General features: G+C 40.2%; 1 protein-coding gene across 5 annotated transcripts in view; it reads right to left on the bottom strand.

The window, feature by feature from the left end:
* CAGE1 (cancer antigen 1) overlaps positions 1–22,517 on the bottom strand; it is a 54,507-nt gene that overhangs the window by 18,147 nt on the left and 13,843 nt on the right. For 4 of the 5 annotated variants that reach the window (XR_002178302.3, XR_012334311.1, XM_073810297.1 and 1 more), the window contains 5 exons: positions 20,352–21,410; positions 18,151–18,300; positions 16,170–16,280; positions 14,163–14,243; positions 13,843–13,950 (listed from right to left, as the gene is read on the bottom strand). Coding sequence is in view for 3 of the 5 variants with exons in the window: in XM_073810295.1 (XP_073666396.1) it covers positions 13,843–13,950; positions 14,163–14,243; positions 16,170–16,280; positions 18,151–18,300; positions 20,352–21,410 (1,509 nt within the window). In the remaining 2 variants the exon portion in view is untranslated. Of the gene's footprint in view, positions 1–12,822; positions 13,601–13,842; positions 13,951–14,162; positions 14,244–16,169; positions 16,281–18,150; positions 18,301–20,351; positions 21,411–22,517 lie in introns of those variants that run through there. The other variant, XM_073810296.1, reaches the window with a different exon arrangement.

A 22,517-nucleotide genomic window follows, 5' to 3' on the forward strand; every position in this document is an offset into this window, starting at 1 on the left:
TATTCATTTGCAAATATTTTCTCCCATTCTGAGGGTTGTCTTTTCGTCTTCTTTCTAGTTTCCTTTGCTTTGCAAAAGCTTTTAAGTTTCATTAGGTCCCATTTGTTTATTTTTGTTTTTACTTCCATTACTCTGGGAGGTGGATCAAAAAAGATCTTGCTGTGATTTATGTCAAAGAATGTTCTTCCTATGTTTTCCTCTAAGAGTTTTATAGTGTCCGGTCTTACATTTAGGTCTCTAATCCATTTTTTTTTTTTGCGTTACGCGGGCCTCTCACTGCTGTGGCCTCTCCCCTTGCGGAGCACAGGCTCCGGACGCGCAGGCTCAGCGGCCATGGCTCACGGGCCCAGCCGCTCCGCGGCATGTGGGATCTTCCCGGACCGGGGCACGAACCCGTGTCCCCTGCATCGGCAGGCGGACTCCCAACCACTGCGCCACCAGGGAAGCCCTCTAATCCATTTTGAGTTAAGTTTTGTGTATGGTGTTAGGCAGTGTTCTAATTTCATTCTTTTACATGTAGCTCTCCAGTTTTCCCAGCACCACTTATTGAAGAGACTGTCTTTTCTCCATTGTATATCCTTGCCTCCTTTATTATAGATTAGTTGACCATAGGTGCATGCGTTTATCTCTGGGCTTCTATCTTGTTCCATTGATCTATGATTCTGTTTTTGTGCCAGTACCATATTGTCTTGATTACTGTAGCTTTGTGGTATAGTCTGAAGTCAGGGAGTCTGATTCCTCCAGCTCCGTTTTTTTCCCTCAAGACTGCTTTGGCTATTTGGGGTCTTTTGTGTCTCCATCCACATTCTAAGATTTTTTGTTCTAGTTCTGTAAAAAATGCCACTGGTAATTTGATAGGGATTGCGTTGAATCTGTAGATTGCCTTGGGTAGTATAGTCATCTTCACAATATGATTCTTCCAATCCAAGAATATGGTATATTTCTCCATCTGTTTGTGTCATCTTTGATTTCTTTCATCAGTGTCTTATACTTTTCTGAGTACAGGTCTTTTACCTCCTTAGGTAGGTTTATTCCTAGGTATTTTATTCTTTTTGCTGCAATTGTGAATGGGATTCTTTCCTTCATTTCTCCTTCTGATATTTTGTTGTTAGTGTATAGGAATGCAAGAGATTTCTGTATATTAATTTTGTATCCTGCTACTTTACCAAATTCATTGATTAGCTCTAGTAGTTTTCTGGTGGCATCTTTAGGATTCTCTATGTATAGTATCATGTCATCTGCTAACAGTGACAGTTAGCTTCTTCTTTTCTAATTTGTATTCCTTTTATTTCTTTTTCTTCTCTGATTACCATGGCTAGGACTTCCAAAATTATGCTGAATAAGAGTGGTGAGAGTGGGCAACCTTGTCTTGTTCCTGATCTTAGAGGAAATAGTTTCAGTTTTTCACCATTGAGGACAATGTTGGCTGTGGGTTGTCATGGCCTTTATTATGTTGAGGTAAGTTCCCTTTATGCTTACTTTCTGGAGGGTATTAATCATAAATGAGTGTTGAATTTTGTCAAAAGCTTTTTCTGCATCTACTGAGATGATCATATGGTTTTTCTTCTTCAATTTTTTAATACGGTATATCACATTGATTGATTTGCGTATATTGAAGAATCCTTGCATTCCTGGGATAAACCCCACTTGATCATGGTGTATGATCCTTTTAATGTGTTGTTGGATTCGGTTTGCTAGTATTTTGTTGAAGATTTTGCATCTATATTCATCAGTGATATTGGTCTGTAATTTTCTTTTTTTGTAGTACCTTTGTGTGGTTTTGGTATCAGGGGGATGGTGGCCTCATAGAATGAGTTTGGGAGTGTTCCTTCCTCTGCAATTTTTTGGAAGAATTTGAGAACGATAGGTGTTAGCTCTTCTCTAAATGTTTGATAGAATTCACCTGTGAGGCCATCTGGTCCTGGACTTTTGTTTGTTGGAAGATTTTTAATCACAGTTTCAATTTCATTACTTGTGATTGGTCTGTTCATATTTTCTATTTCTTCCTGGTTCAGTCTTGGAAACTTATACCTTTCTAAGAATTTGTCCATTTCTTCCAGGTTGTCCATTTTATTGGCATAGAGTTGCTTATAATAGTCAATGATGCTTTGTACTTTTGTGGTGTCCATTGTATTCTCCTTTTTCATTTCTAATTTTATTGGCTTGGGTCCTCTCCCTCTTTTTCTTCATGAGCCTGGCTAAAGTTTTATCAATTTTGTTTATCTTCTCAAAGAACCAGCTTTTAGTTTTATTGATCTTTGCTATTGTTTTGTTTCCTTTTCATTTATTTCTGCTCTCTTTATGATTTCTTTCCTTCTACTAACTTTGGGTTTTGTTTGTTCTTCTTTCTCTAGTTCCTTTCTGTGTAAGGTTAGATTCTTTATTTGAGATTTTTCTTGTTTCTTGAGGTAGGCTTGTATTGCTATAAACTTCCCTCTTAGAACTGCTTTTGCTGCATCCCATAGGTTTTGGATAGTCATGTTTTCATTGTAATTTTTCTCTAGGTATTTTTTGATTTCCTCCTTGATTTCTTCAGTGATCTCTTGGTTATTTAGTAATGTATTGTTTACCCTCCACGTGTTTGTGTTTTTTACATTTTTTTCCCTGTAATTGATTTCAAGTCTCATAGCCTCGTGGTCAGAAAAGATGCTTGATATGATTTCAATTTTCTTAAATTTATCAAGGCTTGATTTATGACCCAAGATGTGATCTATCCTGGAGAATGTTCCATGCACACTTGAGAAGAAAGTGTAATCTGCTGTTTTGGGATGGAATGTCTTATAAATATCAATTAAATCTCTCTGGTCTATTGTGTCATTTAAAGCTTGTGTTTCCTTATTAATTTTGTTTGGATGATCTGTCCATTGGTGTGAGTTGTTAAAGTCCCCCACTATTATTTTGTTACTGTCGATTTCCTCTTTTATAGCTGTTAGCAGTTGCCTTATGTATTGAGGTGCTCCTATGTTGGGTGCATATATACTTATAATTGTTATATCTTCTTCTTGGATTGATCCCTTGACCATTATGTAGTGTCCTTCCTTGTCTCTTGTAATATTCTTTATTTTATAGTTTATTTTATCTGATATGAGTATTGCTACTCCAGCTTTCCTTTGATTTCCACTTGCATGGAATATCTTTTTCCATCCCCTCACTTTCAGTCTGTATGTGTCCCTAGGTCTGAAGTTGGTCTTTTGTTGACAGCATGCACATGGGTCTTGTTTTTGTATCCATTCAGCACACCTGTGCCTTTTGGTTGGAGCACTTAGTCCATTCATATTTAAGGTAATTATTGATATGTATGTTCCTATTACCATTTTCTTAATTGTTATGGGTTTGTTTTTTGTAGGTCTTTTTCTTCTCTTGTGTTTCCCACTTAGAGAGGTTCCTTTAGCATTTGTTGTAGAGCTGGTTTGGTGGTGCTGAATTCTCCTAGCTTTTGCTTGTCTGTAAAGCTTTTGATTTCTCTGTCGAATCTGAATGAGATCCTTGACTGGTAGAGTAATCTTGGTTTTAGGTTCTTCCCTTTCATCACTTTAAATATATCGTGCCACTTCCTTCTGGCCTGTAGAGTTTCTGCTGAGAAATCAGCTGTTAACCTTATGGGAGTTCCCTTGTATGTGATTTGTCATTTTTCCCTTGTTGCTTTCAATAATTTTTCTTTGTCTTTAATTTTTGTCAATTTGATTACTATGTGTCTCAGTGTGTTTCTCCTTGGGTTTATCCTGCCTGGGACTCTCTGCACTTCCTGGACTTGGGTGGATATTTCCTTTCCCATCTTAGGGAAGTTTTTGACTATAATCTCTTCAAATATTTTCTTAGGTCCTTTCTATCTCTCCTCTCCTTCTGGGACCCCTATAATGCAAATGTTCTTGTTGTTCATTCTTTTTTCTTTATTCTGTTTCATGGCTGTGAATTCCACCATTTTGTCTTCCAGGTCACTTATCCATTCTTCTGCCTCAGTTATTCTGCTACTGATTCCTGCTAGTGCATTTTTCATTTCAGTTATTGTATTGTTAATCTCTGTTTGTTTGTTCTTTAATTCTTCTAGGTCTTTGTTCTTTAATTCTTCTAGGTCTTTGTTAAACATTTCTTGCATCTTCTCGACCTTTGCCTCCATTCTTTTTCCGATGTCCTGGATCATCTTCACTATCATTATTCTGAATTCTTTTTCTGGAAGGTTGCCTATCTCCACTTCATTTAGTTGTTTTTCTGGGGGGTTAATCTTGTTCCTTCATCTGGTAGAAAGTTCTCTGCCTTTTCATTTTGTCTATCTTTCTGTGAATGTGGTTTTCGTTCCACAGGCTGCAGAATTGTAGTTCTCCTTGCTTCTGCTGTCTGCCCTCTGGTGGATAAGGCTATCTAAGAGGTTTGTGCAAGCTTCCTGATGGGAGGGACTGGTGATGAGTAGAGTTGGGTGTTGCTCTGGTGGGCAGAGCTCAGTAAAACTTTAATCTGCTTGTTTGCTGATGGGTGGGGCTGTGTTCCCTCCCTGTTGGTTGTTTGGCCTGAGGTGACCCAGCACTGGAGACTACCTGGCTCTTTGGCTGGGCTTATGGCGGACTCTGGGAGGGCTCACGCCAAGGAGTACTTCCCAGAATTTCTGCTGCCAGTGTCCTTGTCCCCATAGTGAGCTACAGTCACCCCCCACCTCTGCAGGAGACCCTCCAACACTAGCAGGTAGGTCTGGTTCAGTCTCCCCTGGGTTCACTGCTCCTTCCCCTGGGTCCCGATGCACACACGACTTTGTGTGTGCCCTCCAAGAGTGGACTCTCTGTTTCCCCCAGTCCTGTCGAAGTCCTGCAATCAAATCCCGCTAGCCTTCAATGTCTGATTTTCTAGGAATTCCTCCTCCCGTTGCTGGACCCCCAGGTTGGGAAGCCTGACGTGGGGCTCAGAACCTTCACTCCAGTGGATGGACTTCTGTGGTATATAAGTGTTCTCCAGTTTGTGAGTCACCCACCCAGAAGTTTTAGGATTTTCTTGTGATTGCGCCCCTCGTACCATCTCATTGCAGCTTCTCCTTTGTCTTTGGATGTCGCGTATCTTTTTTGGTGAGTTCCAGTGTCTTCCTGTTGATGACTGTTCGGCAGTTAGTTGTGATTCCGGTGCTCTCGCAAGAGGGAATGAGGGCACATCCTTCTACTCCGCCATCTTGAACCAATCTCCAACTCACCCCTTTTTCATTACTGAGTAGTATTTCAGTGTATGGATGTACCACAATTTGTTTATCCATTTATCTGTTGATAGACATTTGAGTTGCCTTCAGTTTTTGGCTATTATAAATACAGCAGCTAGGAACATTTGTATAAACATAGGCTTTCATTTCTCTTGGGTAAATAAAACACCTAGGAGTAGAATGATGGTTAAGTACATGTTTAACTTTTTAAGAAACCACCAAAACATTTTCCGAAGTGGCTGTAGCATTTTACATTCCCACCAGCAGTGGATGAGACCTTCAGTTGCTCTGTATTCTCACCAATCCTTGGTATGGCCAGTCTTTTTAACAGACATTCTAACAGGTGTGTAGTGGTATTCACTGTGGTTTTAATTTGCCTCTTAATGATGCTGAGTTTCTTTTCATGGGCTCATTTGCCATCCATGTATCTTCTTAGTGAAGTGTCTGTTAAAACCTTTTTGCCCATTTAAAAAATTTGGTTGTTTGTTTTCAAGGAGTCTTTATATATTCTAGATACAAGTCCTTTATCAGATCTGTGATTTGCAAATATTTTCTCACAGTCCATGACTTGTCTTTTCATTAAGAGCTCCTTATTTTAAAGTTAAAAAAAGTATTTCAAAATAGAAAAGTTTTGGAAGACAGGCTATTAAAATCAAATCACTGGAAAATTCTAAAACATTTTTCTGAAAGCATATCAAAAGGCACTTTTTAATGTAGACATAGAGAATGGACTTGAAGACACGGGGTGGGAGGGGGAAGCTGGGGCAAAGTGAGAGTAGCATTGACATATATACACCACCGAATGTAAAATAGCTAGTGGGAAGCAGCCATATAGCACAGGAAGACCAGCCGAGTGCTTTGCGATTGCCTAGAGGGGTGGGATAGGGAGGGTGGGAGGGAGGATATGGGGACATATGTATGCATATGGCTGATTCACTTCGGTGTACAACAGAAACTAACACAGTATTGTGAAGCAATTGTACTCCAATAAAGATCTATTAACAAAAAAAGGCACTTTTTAATAAACAAGGTCTAACAAGACCTCCTCCAACCCTGGGGTGCCTGAGGGATGAGAGCAGGTGTGGCAGCACTCTCTCCCAGCCCCCCGGTCCCCTTTCCTGAGGGGTCTGCCCATGAGTGCCGGGGCCGTAGTGCAGATGCAGACCCACAGAAGTTGGGATGGGCCTTGTCAGTCATCTAGGAGAAGCGGGTTCCAAGGGCAGGGTGGAGTTTGGTGGAGGAAGAGCACCATGCCTGGCCCTGCCCAAAGCAACATGCACTTGACCGTAGTGGAGGAAGTCCTCTTGGAAAGCTGCCCCCCTGCACTGTGAGAACAGGAGGCACTGAGAGGCAGCAGAGCAGTGGCTGCTGGTTTGGGAGGAGGTCTGCTGGGTCCAGGCGGGCTGCTCAGATGTGAATTCCTGTAGAGGAGGAGTTCTTAGGTTGGGTCCCCTCTGTGGTCCCCCGTATTATAGATTTGTGGACATAGTTCCATGTTGATAATATATGGACTTGCCCCAATATATTATGGGACACTGAAATCCAAATCACTAAAGAAAATGAGGTCAGCGTATCATGTATTAGTTTCCTGCTGCTGCTATAACAAATGATCACAAACTCAGTGGCTTAAAACAATGCACATTTATTACCTTATAGTTCTGTTGCTTAGAAGTCTGACAGGTGTCTCACTCTGCTAAAGTCAAAGTGTCGGCAGGGCTGGTCCCTTTCTGAGGCTTTAGGGGAGACTTTCCAGCTTCCAAAGGCTGCACACATTTCTTCAGCTTGGGTCCCTCCCTGTCTTCAAAGCCAGCAATGTTACGTCTCTCTGTGACATTGCTGGGAAGATTTCTCCACTTTTAAGGATAGTTGTGATTAGACTGGGCACATCCTGATAGTCTATCTTCACACCTAAAGGTCCTTGATTTCATCGTGCCTACAACGTCCCTTTAGTCATAATTGCTAGCTTCCTTGTTTCATTAAGGGATGCAAAGTCTCTTTTGCATGTTCCCAGAATAGGGCATGGACATCTTGGGAGGCCATCACTGTGCCTATCACACCCCTGAGAGGGGCACTGAGGGCTGCTGTGACCTGAGGTACAACAGCCTGGCCTATACAGTCAGGGTATCTGGCTCTACCTAGTTCATGATTCCAGGTTTCCTAAGAGGCTTTTGCTTGTCTTACACTCTGCTAGTGTCAACTCACCGAGAAAGTGTGTCAAGGTAGCTAGGGGGAACCTACTGTATAGCACAGGGAGCTCAGCTTGGTGCTCCGTGATGACCTAGATGGGTGGGATGGGGTGGGGAGGGAAGTCCAAGAGGGAGGGGATACATGTATACATATAGCTGATTCGCTTCACTGTACAGCAGAAACTAACACAACATTGTAAAGCAATTTTACTCTAATTAAAAGAAAAGAAAAGAAAAAGTGTGTCAAGGTAGAAATAATACCATGACAGCAATGCATCAGTCATCATTATGAACAGTCCTGGAGACTGGGATATCTGAAGGCTGGCTGATTGATTGATTCCCCAATTCTTTACACAAAGGTTTTGAGATTGAATATATGCAATAAAATATAAATTAAAAATAAACAGGGCTTCCCTGGTGGCGCAGTGTTTGAGAGTCCGCCTGCCGATGCAGGGTACACGGGTTCATGCCCCGGTCCGGGAAGATCCCGTATGCCACGGAGTGGCTGGGCCCGTGAGCCACGGCCGCTGGGCCTGCGCGTCCAGAGCCTGTCCTCCGCAACAGGAGAGGCCACAGCAGTGAGAGGCATGCGTACCGCAAAAAAACAAACAAACAAAAAAAAAACACCAATTAAACCAGAATGTACGGAACAGATAAAGAACAACAGACGGATATGAAGCCAGTTAAGCACCGAGCTACAGCACCATGCTTTTGGAACTAAACTTCCTGGTAGCCAAAGCAAACAGGAACCTGGTCAGTTACATGATTTTCATTTTCATGCGATGAAAACACACCTGTTTCTAAGAAAAGCTTTTCCTAGTATGCCTGAAGTCTCAAAGGACGCTCTCATCCAAGTGGCACTAAGGGAAGCAGCAATCTTTTTAGAACAAATGGAAAAAGATGTTTCCTAGGACTGTTGAGGGCATAAAACACCAAAACACAACTCAGTAAAAGCAATTCTGTGAGGGCCAAGATAGCGTGTTCCAAGCAGCAGCTTTCTGGTAACAAACATGATCCAGGTTGTGACTCGATAAGTAATGAAATGAATATATAAACAACACGCACACAGAAAATGGAATAGAACATGATAGAATATGAAACTGGTGTTACTTCTGTGTGTGGGCATATAGGTATCTGATCAAGATGTAAAATGTGTTTTTACTGTGGGTTACTGCTAGAGGAATGACAGGATGGCACACATAACCCTTCAGAGATACAGGAGTCCTTACACACGCTCCTCCTAAGAGCTGGTCGGCAGATAGATTGAGATTATATCCTCTGAAAAGGGTCTGCAGCGCAAATATTGTTTCTTGCACTGGCTTTAGAATAGGATTTAGGGAAATCAGAACCAGGAAGGTGAGGAATAGGGTCAGAGCATCAGAGGAATGCCCAGGGAACTTGGGAAAACAAGGAAATAGGTGGTAAGGTTGACATCTTCTCTGGAAACCAAGGAGCTGGGGTTCCACCTGGTGGGACAGCCCTCTCACCTGTATGACCTGAATCCTAGTGAACCCAGACCCTTCCTCAGGAGATTGGTCAGTAACACCAATGTAAAGTACACTCAAGGTAATACTGTGCCCAAATCCAGGAGCTGACAGGTATGGTTCATAGTTCAGAGGGATCATGAGACAAGGGACTACAGTTATTTTCTTTTGGAATACTTAGAAATATTTTCCTAGAGTAGTAATTTTCTGCTTTACATAATTGTTGTTTTCTTACTTTTACGGCTATAGGACATAGCATGAAAATAAAAATAATTATATATATATATATATATGAAGCTTCCTTCTGAGTATTTCTTTTTTCTTTCTTTTTTTTTTTGCACTATGCGGGCCTCTCACTGTTGTGGCCTCTCCCGTTGCGGAGCACAGGCTCCGGACGTGCAGGCCCAGCGGCCATGGCTCACGGGCCCAGCTGCTCCGCGGCATGTGGGATCTTCCCGGACCGGGGCACGAACCCGTATCCCCTGCATCAGCAGGCGGACTCTCAACCACTGCGCCACCAGGGAAGCCCTGAGTATTTCTTTTTAAGTTAACAAACTTGTAATTTCAAAGGCTACCAAAATAATAAATTAGGTAAATGGGTTTTTTGTTTTTTGCTTTTGGCTGTGCTGGGTCTTCATTGCTGCGTGCGGGCTTTCTCTAGTTGCGGTGAGCAGAGGCTACTCTTTGCTGTGGTGCACAGGCTCTAGGTCCGTGGGCTTCAGTAGTTGTGGCACACGGGCTCAGCAGTTGCAGCTCACAGGCTACAGAGCACAGGCTCAGTAGTTTTGACGCACAGGCTTAGTTGCTCTGCGGCATGTGGGATCTTCCCGGACCAGGGCTTGAACCCGTGTCCTTTGCATTGGCAGGTGGATTCTTAACCACTGCACCACCAGGGAAGCCCAAACTAGGTAAGTGTTTTATGTAATATATATAGTGCTAAAGCGAAGTGGTATATGTTAGGATAGTATTTTAGTTTTTTTTTTTTTTTTCGGTACGCGGGCCTCTCACTGTTGTGGCCTCTCCCATTGCGGAGCACAGGCTCCAGATGTGCAGGCTCACTGGCCATGGCTCACGGGCCCAGCTGCTCCGTGGCATGTGGGATCTTCCCAGACCGGGGCACGAACCCACGTCCCCTGCATCGGCAGGCGGATTCTCAACCAATGCGCCACCAGGGAAGCCAGTATTTTAGTTTTTAATCTTCAACTATTCTACAATAATGGTTAAAGGATATCTTCTATACTACTGGTTAGAGAATAGCTTTTTAAAAAAAATATATTTATTTGGCTGCGTTGGGTCTTCGTTGCTGCGCGCAGGCTTTCTCTAGTTGCAGTGCATGGGCTTTCTCTAGTTGTGGTGAGCAGGGGCTTCTCGTTGTGGTGGTTTCCCTTGTTGCAGTGGCTTCTCTTGCTGCAGAGCACAGGCTCTAGGTGCATGGGCTCAGTAGCTGTGGCACATGGGCTTAATTGCTCCACAGCACATGGGATCTTCCCAGACCAGGGCTCGAACCCGTGTCCCCTGCATTGGCATGCAGATTCTTAACCACTGCACCACCAGGGAAGTCCAAATTAGGTAAATGTTTTATGTAATATATCGAGTGTTATAGTGAAGTGGTATATTTTAGGATAGTATTTTAGTTTTTAATCTTCAACTATCCTACAATAATGGTTAAAGGATATCTTCTATAATACTGGTTAAAGAATATCTTATTTTTTACGTGTACATGTATAACTGAATCACTTTGCTGTTCACCTGAAACTAACACATTGTTAATCAACTATAGTCCAATATAAAATAAAAATTAAAAAAGAATATCTTATTTTTATAAAAAGGTTCCTATTTTACAGAAGATGGGATCTAGGAGGAACTTGAGGGGTCAATCTTATTAGCCCCCCTTGAACCCGGAATGTCAGTAGTGTTAACTGGACTCTTGCCTCTTCCCTCTGACCAAATACCTGCCTTTGGTGTACCTTACCAAGGCCTTATAGGACCAGGAGACAGTTTGCACTTGAAAGTTAAACATCCAGCTGGCTAGAGCCAGCAGGAAGGCAAAGCTGGGGTCCTGCCTCAGGATGGAGGAGGTCAGGAGGTTCCTGGAACAGCCAACAAGATCAGAATTGTGAAGAAGAACCAAAGGCAAGGGGTGAGAAGGACCACAGGAGCAGTACCTGAGAAAGCATGAGAGGAGGTGCAAGCCACCAAATTTAACTCTGGCAGACCCAGTCTTCCTGGCCTAGAGTTCCTTGGAGAATGAGGAGCGAGCCTTCTAGAGCACACTTCGGCATTTCAAAACCAAAGAACAAAACTAAAGCCCTTTTTACTTCGGAAAATTCCAGAACACATACAAAAGTAGAGAGAGTAGTATAACGAACCTCCATGTAACTTCAACAATTATCGACATTTTTCCAGTATTTTTTCATCCGTCTCCAACTTCCCACCCCCCACTCTCACTCTGCGACCTTTTAAATTTCTTGGAGTATTTTAAAGCAAAGCTAGCCATCATGTCAGTTCACTCATAAACACTTCTCAGTATGTATCACTAACAGACAAGGGCTTTTAAAAACACAATGATACCACTATCACATCTATTAAAATGTGTCCCCTGCATTAGCGGTTTTCTGCTGCTACCTCACGAATACCTTTGTGAAGTGGGTGTATTCAAGCCAGGATCTACACACGATGCGTCTGCTTGATTTGTCTCAAGTCTCTAACCTCTGAGTCTAGAACAGCTCTTCCGCTCTTCTCCCTCCCCTTCCTTGTGCCAATTGTTATGGGTTAGAATTTCTCACGTTCTGGATTTTTATCATGGTCAACTTAATACGGTTCTTTATCCTGTCAGCTGGTCGTGTGGTCTAGAAGCTTGCTTTAAGAACAGGCGGTTCAGGTGAGAACACCTCACGCACAGTGCCCCGTTCCCTCCTGCATCCCGTCAGTGGCATGTCTCACCTTTCGTGCGGTTGAGGCAGACGAGGGGGCTCTGGTGTTGGTCATTAACGGGTTCCTATGAGCCTTGAACTTACAGGTTTTGGCAGCCATTGTAATTGCCTGGATTCCTTATTTTATTCAGGGATGCAAAATGTAATTTTCTGCAGGTGTGTCTTCTCTTGCTTTTAATAGCTTACATTCTTCCATGAAGACCTCTCCCTCATCAATTATTTGGTTTCTCTGAGATACGGTTTGTACAAGAAAGTCTGCAGCACATGTTAAAAGCGACACAGTGTGTCTGAGCGCTTCCGTTTGTGTCCTTTTCCTCACTCCAGCTTCCCACCCGGGGAAGATCAAGGTCCACTCCCATCCTTTTTATGCCTGAAGCACTGAAACTGGTGATGGAGCCAGAGCTTACTGCATGCCCTCCTCTCATCCGCCCACTAACAGTCCGGTCACCGTCCTCTGTGCTTCTCCCACCAGGACGCCATCGGTTCCTCCTCTGATCTCCTCTGTCGGATGCTTGTCACTGTATATCTCTTTTTAAAAAATGTTCCCTTTAGTCCTCGTAAATAATTACCTATGTATTGCATCTACTTTTCTAGATTCCTTGGAAGCAGGACTCATGTTTTTTTTTTAATAAATTTATTTTATTTATTTTTGGCTGCATTGGGTCTTCTTTGCTGTGCGTGGGCTTTCTCTACTTGTTGTGAGCAGGGGCTACTCTTCATTGAGGTGGCTTCTCTTGCTGCGGAGCACGGGCTCTAGGCGCGTGGGCTTCAGTAGTTGTGGCTCACGGGCTCTAGCGCGCAGGCTCAGCAGTTGTGACTCACGGGCTCTAGAACGCAGGCTCAGCAGCTGTGGCGCAAGGGCTTAGTTGCTCCGTGGCACATGGGATCTTCCCGGACCAGGGTTCGAACCCGTGTCCCCTGCATTGGCAGGCGGATTCCCAACCACTGCGCCACCAGGGAAGCCCAGGGCTCATGTTTGATTTATCTTTCTATCTTCATAGTGACTAGCCCTGCTTAACCTTTCTGTGGGAAGTCAACAATTACGTATTTAATGAAAAAAATGAACAAATTAGAAAAGAAGAAACCTTTAAGCCCTCACCACGTTGGACTTTTTTTTCTCTCTTAAAGATGAATGGGTATGTAATGAATTTAGTACAGAATGCCGATTTTAATTAATTTATCATTAATTATTAATTAATTTTAATTATTTATTTATTTAGTTTGCCAGACTGCTCGGCTCGCAGGATCTTCGTTCCCCGACCAGGGACTGAACCTGAGTCCTCGGCAGTGAAAGCACTGAGTGCCAACCACTGGTCTGCCAGGGAATTCCCTGATTTTTAATAATTCAGAAATATGATAATAGACTTCTCCATTAAAAAATAAATTATGTTAACCACTTTTTAATTAAGGTGGGATCCAAATGGGCTGTAACTCTCTAGATACCAAGATATTTTTATGTTCTTCCCATGTATTTTTCCTGTTTTATCTGCCTTTATCTTAAATTTTCCAGCTTTATTGAGATATAGTTGATATAACACTGTGTAAGTTTAAGGTATACAACGTGTTGATTTGATACACTTATATATTGCAAAATGATTACCACTATAGCTTAGCTAACACCTCCATCCCCTCACATAATTACCATTTTCCTTGTGATACCTTTATCTTTAGATGCCATCTAAAGTATGAGTGCCATTTTCCAAAGCACATCCCTTAATCATGATTGCTGTAAACACCTGCTGCTGTAAGACTAGTGGTAGCATATGCAACAATATAAATGTGCCCCATCCACTATGAAAAACTGCACATATTTGAAAATTTCTGCATTTTGAAAGAAAAAAAATCTGATTAAACAGAAATCAGGTGGGACAATATTTAAAATTTCAAAACCTGAAAATGCAAACTTCAATTGTATATTTTTGTGGGTGAATAATGCTGCTACTATGCCAGTGTGTGACCATTTCAATGAGCAAAATTTTTGAAGGTTGATAATTTCCTGAACTTGTTAATAAAATGGTGTTGTATATAAAAATGCTAGCAAAGCAACAAAAGGTATTTCTTACCAAGAAATCAAGCTCTTCATTTAGGCTGTGGTACTGATCCAGTTTGGCTCCCAGTAAGACAGGTACCTCTCCGACATTCTTGGCTTCATTTGAATCCAAGTCTGTAACCTGAGATGAAACATATTTGTACTCACTTCCAGTATGTTCACACTCCTTGGAACATTTGACAATGAATATGTTATTAGTTTAACCACCAGAGAGATCTCCAGTGGTTTCAATAACAGATGTGTAGAACTTGGAGTCAGAATGACTTCAATGTTAAGTATCTAAAATTGTATTTTTGTATGTTAAAGACAGTACATAGTGAATGTTTAACTCACCTCTGTAACCTGATCTTGAAATGATTTTTCATTAGCAATTAACTCTCTGAAAGCTGTGATTCTGTCTTTATGTTTCAGTAGCTAAGGAAAAAAGCATTTTCTATTTCAGAGGAGAGGAAATAAAACTACATTCCGTAACATTTATAATAAAGTCACCAAACCATGCACAGTCCAATCCCTGGTCTCCAAAGGTGTCTTGTTTTTAAAGCTCTTGTGTAGCAGAGAGTTCACACAGCAGGCCTGAGACTGCTGTCCTTAGAAAGGCCTGCTCGCCAGACTGCCCTCTGACTGGCATCTAGGAACTTGGATTGTGGGAGGGTTTCCATCATTTCCTGATATGAAGGCTCACTGTGCCTAACCTATTTGTACAAAGAACATTTATGCTGAACACCCCTGTCCTTCGGGAGGGTCTGGAATTTTGGTACGTGGCAGGCAGAGGGCACCTACCCAACCAGCCTCCAATCAAAACCCTGGACACTCAGTCTCCAATAAGCATCCCCGGGAACAGTTCACGCATGCTGCACAGGTCACTGCTGGCGAAAGGGAAGTGTACCCTGTGTGACTCACTGGGAAAGGACTCTTGGAAGCTTGGATCTGGTTTCCTCTGGACTTCGCCCTACGTGCTTTTTCCCTTTACTGATTTTGCTCTGTATCCTCTCACGGTAATAACACATCATAGCTGTGAGAACAACTATGTGCTGAGTCCTGTGAGTCCAGTAAACCATTAAACCTGAGTGTGGGCTTGGGATCTCCAGAGAGCTTATCCTAATATTCAATTGTTTTTACAGCCAGGCTATTAAAATTCTTCTTTAAAGAAAAAAAGTTAGCCAACTTTTTCTAGATGCAATTTATAGTCATTTCTTCTTTGTTCATTTGTTTGTTCCATGTAATAACAATAAATCGTAACATTCAATATTCTAACTCCTCCAAATATTAGTGAAGGCTGCACAGAATATATATATTTTTTTTTACTATGAACACTTTCCAAAAAAGAGGAAAAACTTTAATGGACGCCCATGTAACTATTATCCAGTTTCAACTACTAACAGTTAACGGTCAGCCTTGTATCGTTAATACCCCAGCCACTTCCTCCTCCCTGCAACTCCCTTCACTGAATCAAATTACACGCATCATATTATTTCATCTGCCAGTATTACAGGAATGACACAGAAATTTACCAAGAGAACATAAATATCTGAAATGGTATTTTTGTAACATCCTGCTCGAATCCTCAACTGGGCTTATTTCTGAAGACTAGTTTAAGAAGTGGAGGCCAGTAATTTCTTTGCATGTCTGTTTATTCCTTAGTCCTTTTCTCTAGAGGTTAGCTAAGAGACAGAGATTCCGCAGAATACCTGCAACAAATTTTCTAGCCACCTCAGTTCAGAGAAGTCATTTCCTGATAATGCAGCACTGAAATTGAATCCCAGATTTAAATACATTTTTATTCCTTCAGCCAGATAAATTAGTCACTTCTGTATTCCTTTCAGATTAAAAGCACACACCTTCACGTCCTGTTACCACTTTCTCTGTATAACTGACTCTCTTCATTCTCTCTCTCCATCTCTGCACCACTACATCAAGAAAAGAATGATTGAAGAAATTCCAAGAGCCTCTTCCCTTACCTTTGTCCCACTTGAGAAATAAAATTTGTTTTCAATGTATTCAATATTCCAAGTGATAAAGTTTGTAATCACTATAGAAATGTCAAAATACTCTCTTCTTCAGGAATCAGTAGTACCATACAAAAGTGAAAAAATAATCATACCAGTTTTTTGGTAGATGAATGAGATTTTCTAATACATACTTATGTTATAAAACAAGTCAAATGTTGAACAGTGTATCTCCTTAGTGAGGGCCAAAGTAAAGCTAATCTTGTCCCCAAAAATAATTCTTTATAAAAAATCCAAAATTTTAGGAGCCTCTTTATACTTTTACATGACCTTTTTCTTGTCTTTCTTTCACTAAAAATGATACAATTTTTAGAATGAAGAATATATACAGTACCTCTTTATCTAATTTTTTCTTTTTAAGATGAAAACTCTTCAATTTTTGTAGCATGATATCATTAACTTTCTCACTCTCTTTGAAATGTCTGGCATCGGGATTGGTGATGTCCTAAGGGTAACATTTTGAGAAGCTATATTAAAAAGTTATCAGTAAAGCTAAAAGGAGGAAGGAAAGAACACAAATGAAATAAATCTCCCTTCCAAAATAAGTGGCTAAACAAAAGGAGATAAAATCATATTGAACTCAATTCTTCAATTACTCATCATAAGCCATCTAATAAAGAGTTAATGTGGAAAGAATTCATATAGATTCACACTTGTATGTAAATTGTTATTGGGACAAATTAGTATAATCACTGGGAAGTTAGTAACTACACATGCTTATATACTTATACATACATCTGCTCTTAGCCTAGTCAGTTTACAAATCCAAATTTTAGACAAATTGTTATACCTGACACTAGAACAATCAGACATCCTCAACAATACTGAAACTCTAGATATTTCAGTGGCACCCACATTCCACAAGAATGAAGATACTTGTACCAATATAACCTAAGGGTCAAAAGTGCATGCATTACAGTCAGACTACTTGGGTTTCTATCTGAGCTGTCTGTCACTTAACCATCTGAGTTCTGTCACTTAACCACTCGACTTTGGACAAGAAACTCAATAATTCAGAGCCTTGGTTTGTTTTTCCGTGTTAGAAAAAGAAAAGTCTGATAATGTAAAAAATGGTGTAAGACTTGAATGAGATAACCCATGAAAAGCAGACTCAACTTAAATGCCTCCAAGGACAGGTTGGGAAGTCAGCAAATAGTTTTTGAGTGCCTGGTAAGGGCTTACCCTGCATTAGGCAGAGGGCATCTGACATATCGAGTCTCTGATCTTGAAGGCTTAAGCAAACAGATATTTGTTTGGCCTGGGATGAGATCTACTAAGAAGAGGGCTGATGACTCACTCCCTGACTGAGAGGTCTTGTAGAGAAGCAGCAGCCAGCAAATAAGCCTGAGAAAGAACAGCAGCCTCCAGTGAGACGAGAAAAGCCAAGCAAATATGATAAGAAAGCAGATGTCTGAAGGGGCAAGGTGGGGTGGAAAAGGTTACAGCAAAGAGTTTGTGCCATATTCAAATATTAAAGACAAAACTTCAGGTGGATGCAGTCTATGGGCCACCACTTTGTGATCACTGCTAAAAATGCTTAGCTTGGTTTCCAGCATTCAATAAATGCTAGTGTGCAGCAAATTTTAGCTAAAAGAAAGTAGGAATAAAGGTTGTGTTGGATCAGGAACATCGCAAACTCATGTCCCCAAATTTTGGCTCAGAGGAGTGCACTGAAGCTCAAAGAAATGTACAGTGATCAGAGGGAAGAGGAAGAAAGACAGCTCAATAACTGAGAAGCTATCAAGCATCATATATGCCCTTAAAAGGTTCTCTCATTCAAATGTAGTGTTTGCAACCTCCCAGCGCAGCAGCAAATATCATTTCAGCTAAGGATGAAAAACGAAAATTTACTTGGCCAGGTCACACAGCAGTGAGGTGGTGAAGCCATGCCTTGAATTCACCAGACACTAACTTCATTTTTCATTCTACTAATTAACGTACACAGCTCTGCACTGCCCGACCCCTGCCCCAAAGCTGTATTTTTAGATCGGGTAAACAGCTCATTTGTGTGAACAATCTCTCATCACAGGCTGCCCTGAAGCACAAGACTATTACTCTGAGGAAGTTTTCCTGAAATGTGGAAAGCACTGAGGGAAGGGTTTTGCCTCAAGTTTTTATTTTTTTAATCTTATCATATTATCTTACTATAGATTTGTGGGAATTAGGTGTTGAAGAAAGAAGCAGTGGGAAGAAGGAAGGGCTGATTGGTTGGTTTAAAGATCTGTATTTTTACTTCCATTTTTTTTCTTTCACAACTTAATTGTCCAACCTTGATATTTCTTCTCCCAGTAAAAAATATGATTTTTTATAATTACCTGGCACATGAGAAGTCGTACCATCAGAGCCAGAAGACTGCGAATTTTGGAAGTCAGCTGTGAAGTTCTCTTCACGTCTGGGGGATTCGGGCTCTCTCCTTCACAAGGTGAGTGATTCAGGAACAAATCAGAATGTATCATCTTTGCATCCTACATGTACACAATTCAGATTTGTCACAATAAAGACAAAGAATCTGGATTACTTTTTAGGTAAAATGCTGAATAAAATACTACTCTTAAAAACTCAGAGCAGTGGTTCTCAAACTTTTTGATTCTCAGGATGCCTTCATACTCTTAAAAATTAATGAGGATCCCCAAAACTTTTTGTTTACTAGGTTATAACTATCAATACTTATTGTATTAGAAATTACAATATTTATATTTATCAGTTATATCAATATTTATTGTATTGAAATTACAACTGAGAACATTCAAAACTATTTGTTTACTAATTCAAATAACAATAAATCTATTATGTGTCAATGTAAGTAACAATTTAATACAAAGTTGGCACATTTTCCAAAATGAAAAATTAGTGAAAAGAGTGGCAGTGTTTACACTTTTTGCAAATATTTTTAATGCTAGCTTAATAGATGATAGCTGGATTCTCATATGTGCTTCCCACATTCCATCAGCCCTGAAAAGCAATTACACCACCACATGTCACATAGCTTCTGGAAAACTCCACTGTACACTTGTGAAAGAATGAGAGTGAAAAAGGCATTAATGTCTTCGTACTTATTACCATGAAAATGCTTTTGACCTCAAAGATACTCCCAGAACACACTTTGGGAAAATGGACCTAAAGGTAATGAAAAGCAAAACTAAAAGCAGAGTAAAGAAATTGATTAGTCAAGATAGAACAAGGAACTTCATTGCTTTTTAAAGAAGAAAGCTCAAGAAAAAAATTGTATACTGGATAAACTTCTGCACAGTTACAGTAATTTACTCAGCATTTACTAATTCAAAACTTGCCATGATTTGACTAACAGCTAAACTAAAGGTCATCTTTGTTTAGGTTAGTGGTTCTCAAAGTGTGATCCCTGGACCAGAAGCATCAGTGAGATCCAGAATCTTCTTAGAAATGCACATTCTCAGGCCCCACTGCACACCTACTGAATCAGAAAATCTGGGTGGACCCCAGCAATCTGCATTTTCACAGCTGATGCTGATGAATGCTAAAGTTTGAGACCCACACTGGCTTAGATAGTCCTTCCTTCTTTCTGGAGAAAAGATCACAGAGAGAATTTTTTAGTAAGAGAACAATATTTTTCTGAGTCATTAAAAATAATAGAATTATTTACTTGCAAGCAATACTTATACTGATTACAGATTCATGAAAGAGAGTCCCCTAAGGACATCTTCAAGCAACAGCTCAGCTCAGCCTAAGTTATTACGACAAATATAAAAATAAACATACATTTTTGTAGTTTAGATTAGCCTTCTTTCTAAGTAGTCAGAGTTAATAAGATTGCATACTATAAATACTTTAAGGCAGGCCTACAAAACTGAAATAGAACAGATATGCTCTGGCTTGTGAAGATTATCACTACCAGGCCATGCTTCTAGGCTGTCTGCCAAAAAAGCCATTTGAACTGCAAATACAAAATTACAGCCTTTCCAGACACATTGATATGAGGCTCTCATGTCGTTTTTAATGAATGTTAAGTAGATATATCATGATGATCATTTTGCTATACAAATATCAAATCTTTATGTTGTATACCTGAAACTAATATAATGTTATATGTCAACTACATCTCAATAAAAATGTTTATAACGTTACAAAATTACTATGTGATACAATACAGGTTTGTTTTACCTTGTAAACCAAATATTCAATTGAATTATTTAGTTTGTTGAATAGGTAGATGTGGTATGAAAAGACTGCGACCCCCACTTAGAAAATTCTTTTCTCAAAGGATGCTCCGGATGATTGGTCATAGGAACCCACAAAATTCCCACATTAATTTTCACCACTACCAAAATAATCACAAGAAGCCAGGAATGGCTGTTGTTTAATGTGAGTACCCAAGAACCAAAGAAACTTCTCCAAACCTGTGGTGCATTTTCCTTTCTCTCTTTTTTGTTAATGACTCTCTACCAACAAATTTGTATATGGGCCATGCCCAAACATGCATCAGAAGACTACTAGAAACTCCTGAAATTCTGCATTAGAGATTCTGAATTTGTGATAATACCTTTGCCATATCTGACTCTGTTCCTTCCTCTAAGTTCTCCTTGCGTTGAGCTGTCTCACATTGAGGAACATAATTTTGCTCCTCACTCCTTGCAACCTGCTGCTGAAGTTTTGAGTTTTCATTTTTTACTTTGTTGATCTGCTGCTGGAGTTCTGTATTCTTAGCCTTTTCATTGTCGGATATGAACTGCAAATTTTGAACTTGAGCGACCAATTTCTCAAGTCTAGATTTCAGTTTCTGTCTTTCATCCAGGTTTTCCTTTTCACGTTTCTGAAATTCCTCCTGTAAAGACAGGAACTCTTGTTCTCGGGTCTCTTTTTCCTTTTTCAACAAGTCCAGAGCAGAAGTGGTGGCCTTTTCCAGTTCTCCTTTGAGTTGCTGCAGCCTCTCTACCTCTTCTTCTTTCTTGCTTAAGGCTCTGTCCATCTCCATGCACTGATTTGCAGCTTTATTTTTTTGTTGCATTTCAGTCATGTACCTTTCCTGTAGACTAACATAATTGCCCTTGATCTTCTTAAACTCTAGCTGTAAGGTTTCCTTTTCATTCCTGGATTCCTGAAGATGTTTTTGGGTGTTAACTAAAATCTCATGCAAATTCTGCAATGTCTTCTGTGTATCATTCTTCTCTAGCATTACTCTGTATTTGTCTTCAATTAATTCTTCAACATTCTCCTTTAGCTTATTGATGATGTCCACGAACACGTGCTCTTTAGTTGTCTTCTTCTGCAGTTCTTCAACCTTCTTCTCTAAATACATGTTACGACGCTGTAGGTCTTGGATCAGAGTTTGCTGCTCTTTGTTAGTATGCTTTAATTTTCGTAGGACTTCGTTTAAAGCCATGTCCTCTTCCAGAGGCTGTGAGCTTTCCAAGCTCTGCTCTCTGTCGGGTGTCATGCAGTCCTCCCAAGATGCTCCACCACTCCAAGAAATGCCTGTCGGAGACCAAGTTGAGACAATCTCTGGACTCTCCCTCCCCTCCACTGCGACTTCCTTTTGGTGCCTGACTGACATCTCAGGAATATCCGTAGAATTCTGTATTCCTTTTGAAGAATGTGCAATCTGTAAATTATAGTAAATAAAATAAGTATGAAAGAGTAGAAAGGTCATGAGCTTTGAGGTCTGGCCTTGAATCCAAGATCCCTAGTTTGGTATTCTCTGTTCTAAAATAACAATGACAACATCTACTTCCAATACTGATGTCTAATTAACAAAAATACTTAAGTATTGATTGCTGAATGTATGTACAGCACCTAATAGCACAGCAGAGCACAAACAGTAGGTATATGATAGAGATATATATTACACTTACTTTTACAGAGGAAAAATTAAACTTGGGTACTCTCACCATTTTCTATGACACAAACTTTTCTGAATACATATAACTTTCTTTGACTTCAAGTGAATTAAAACAGATTGGTCCATCACCTTAGTCTGCAAAGTCTTTTTTAAAAGTTTATTTTCTATTGAGGTAACACTGGTTTATAACATTATGTACGTTTCATGTGTACAACATTATATTTCTACTTCTGTATACCCTACAGCATACTCACCACCAAATATTTAGTTTCCATTCATCACCATACAGTTCATCCCCTTTATCCATTTCACTTATTCTGTTCATTTATTTTGAGTTTTTTCCATGTATGAGTGAAATCATATATTTGTCTTTCCCCATCTGACTTACTTCACTTAGCATAACACCCTCAAGATCCACCCATCCATGTTGCTGCACATGGCAAGATTTCATCTTGTTTATATGACAGTAATATTCTATTGTAAACATATAAAACATTCTCTTTATCCATTCATCCATTCACAGGCACTTAGGTTGCTTCCATATCTTGGTTATTGTAAATAATGCTGTGATGAACATAGGGGTGCATATCTCTTTTCAAATTAGTGTTTTCGTATTCTTTGGGTAAATACCCAGAAGTGGACTAGCTGGACCGTATGGTAGTTTTATTCTTTATTTTTGAGGAATCTTCATACTGTTTTCCATAGTGGCTGCACCAATTTACATTCCCACCAACAGTATAGGAGGGTTCCCTTTTCTCCACATCCTCTCCAGCATTTGTTTTTTGAATTTTATTTATTTTTTTGTACAGCAGGTTCTTATTAGTCATCCATTTTATGCACATCAGTGTATACATGTCAATCCCAATCACC

Source organism: Tursiops truncatus, chromosome 10 (genome assembly GCF_011762595.2).
Source record: "Tursiops truncatus isolate mTurTru1 chromosome 10, mTurTru1.mat.Y, whole genome shotgun sequence".
In the NCBI taxonomy this organism is placed as follows: domain Eukaryota; kingdom Metazoa; phylum Chordata; class Mammalia; order Artiodactyla; family Delphinidae; genus Tursiops; species Tursiops truncatus.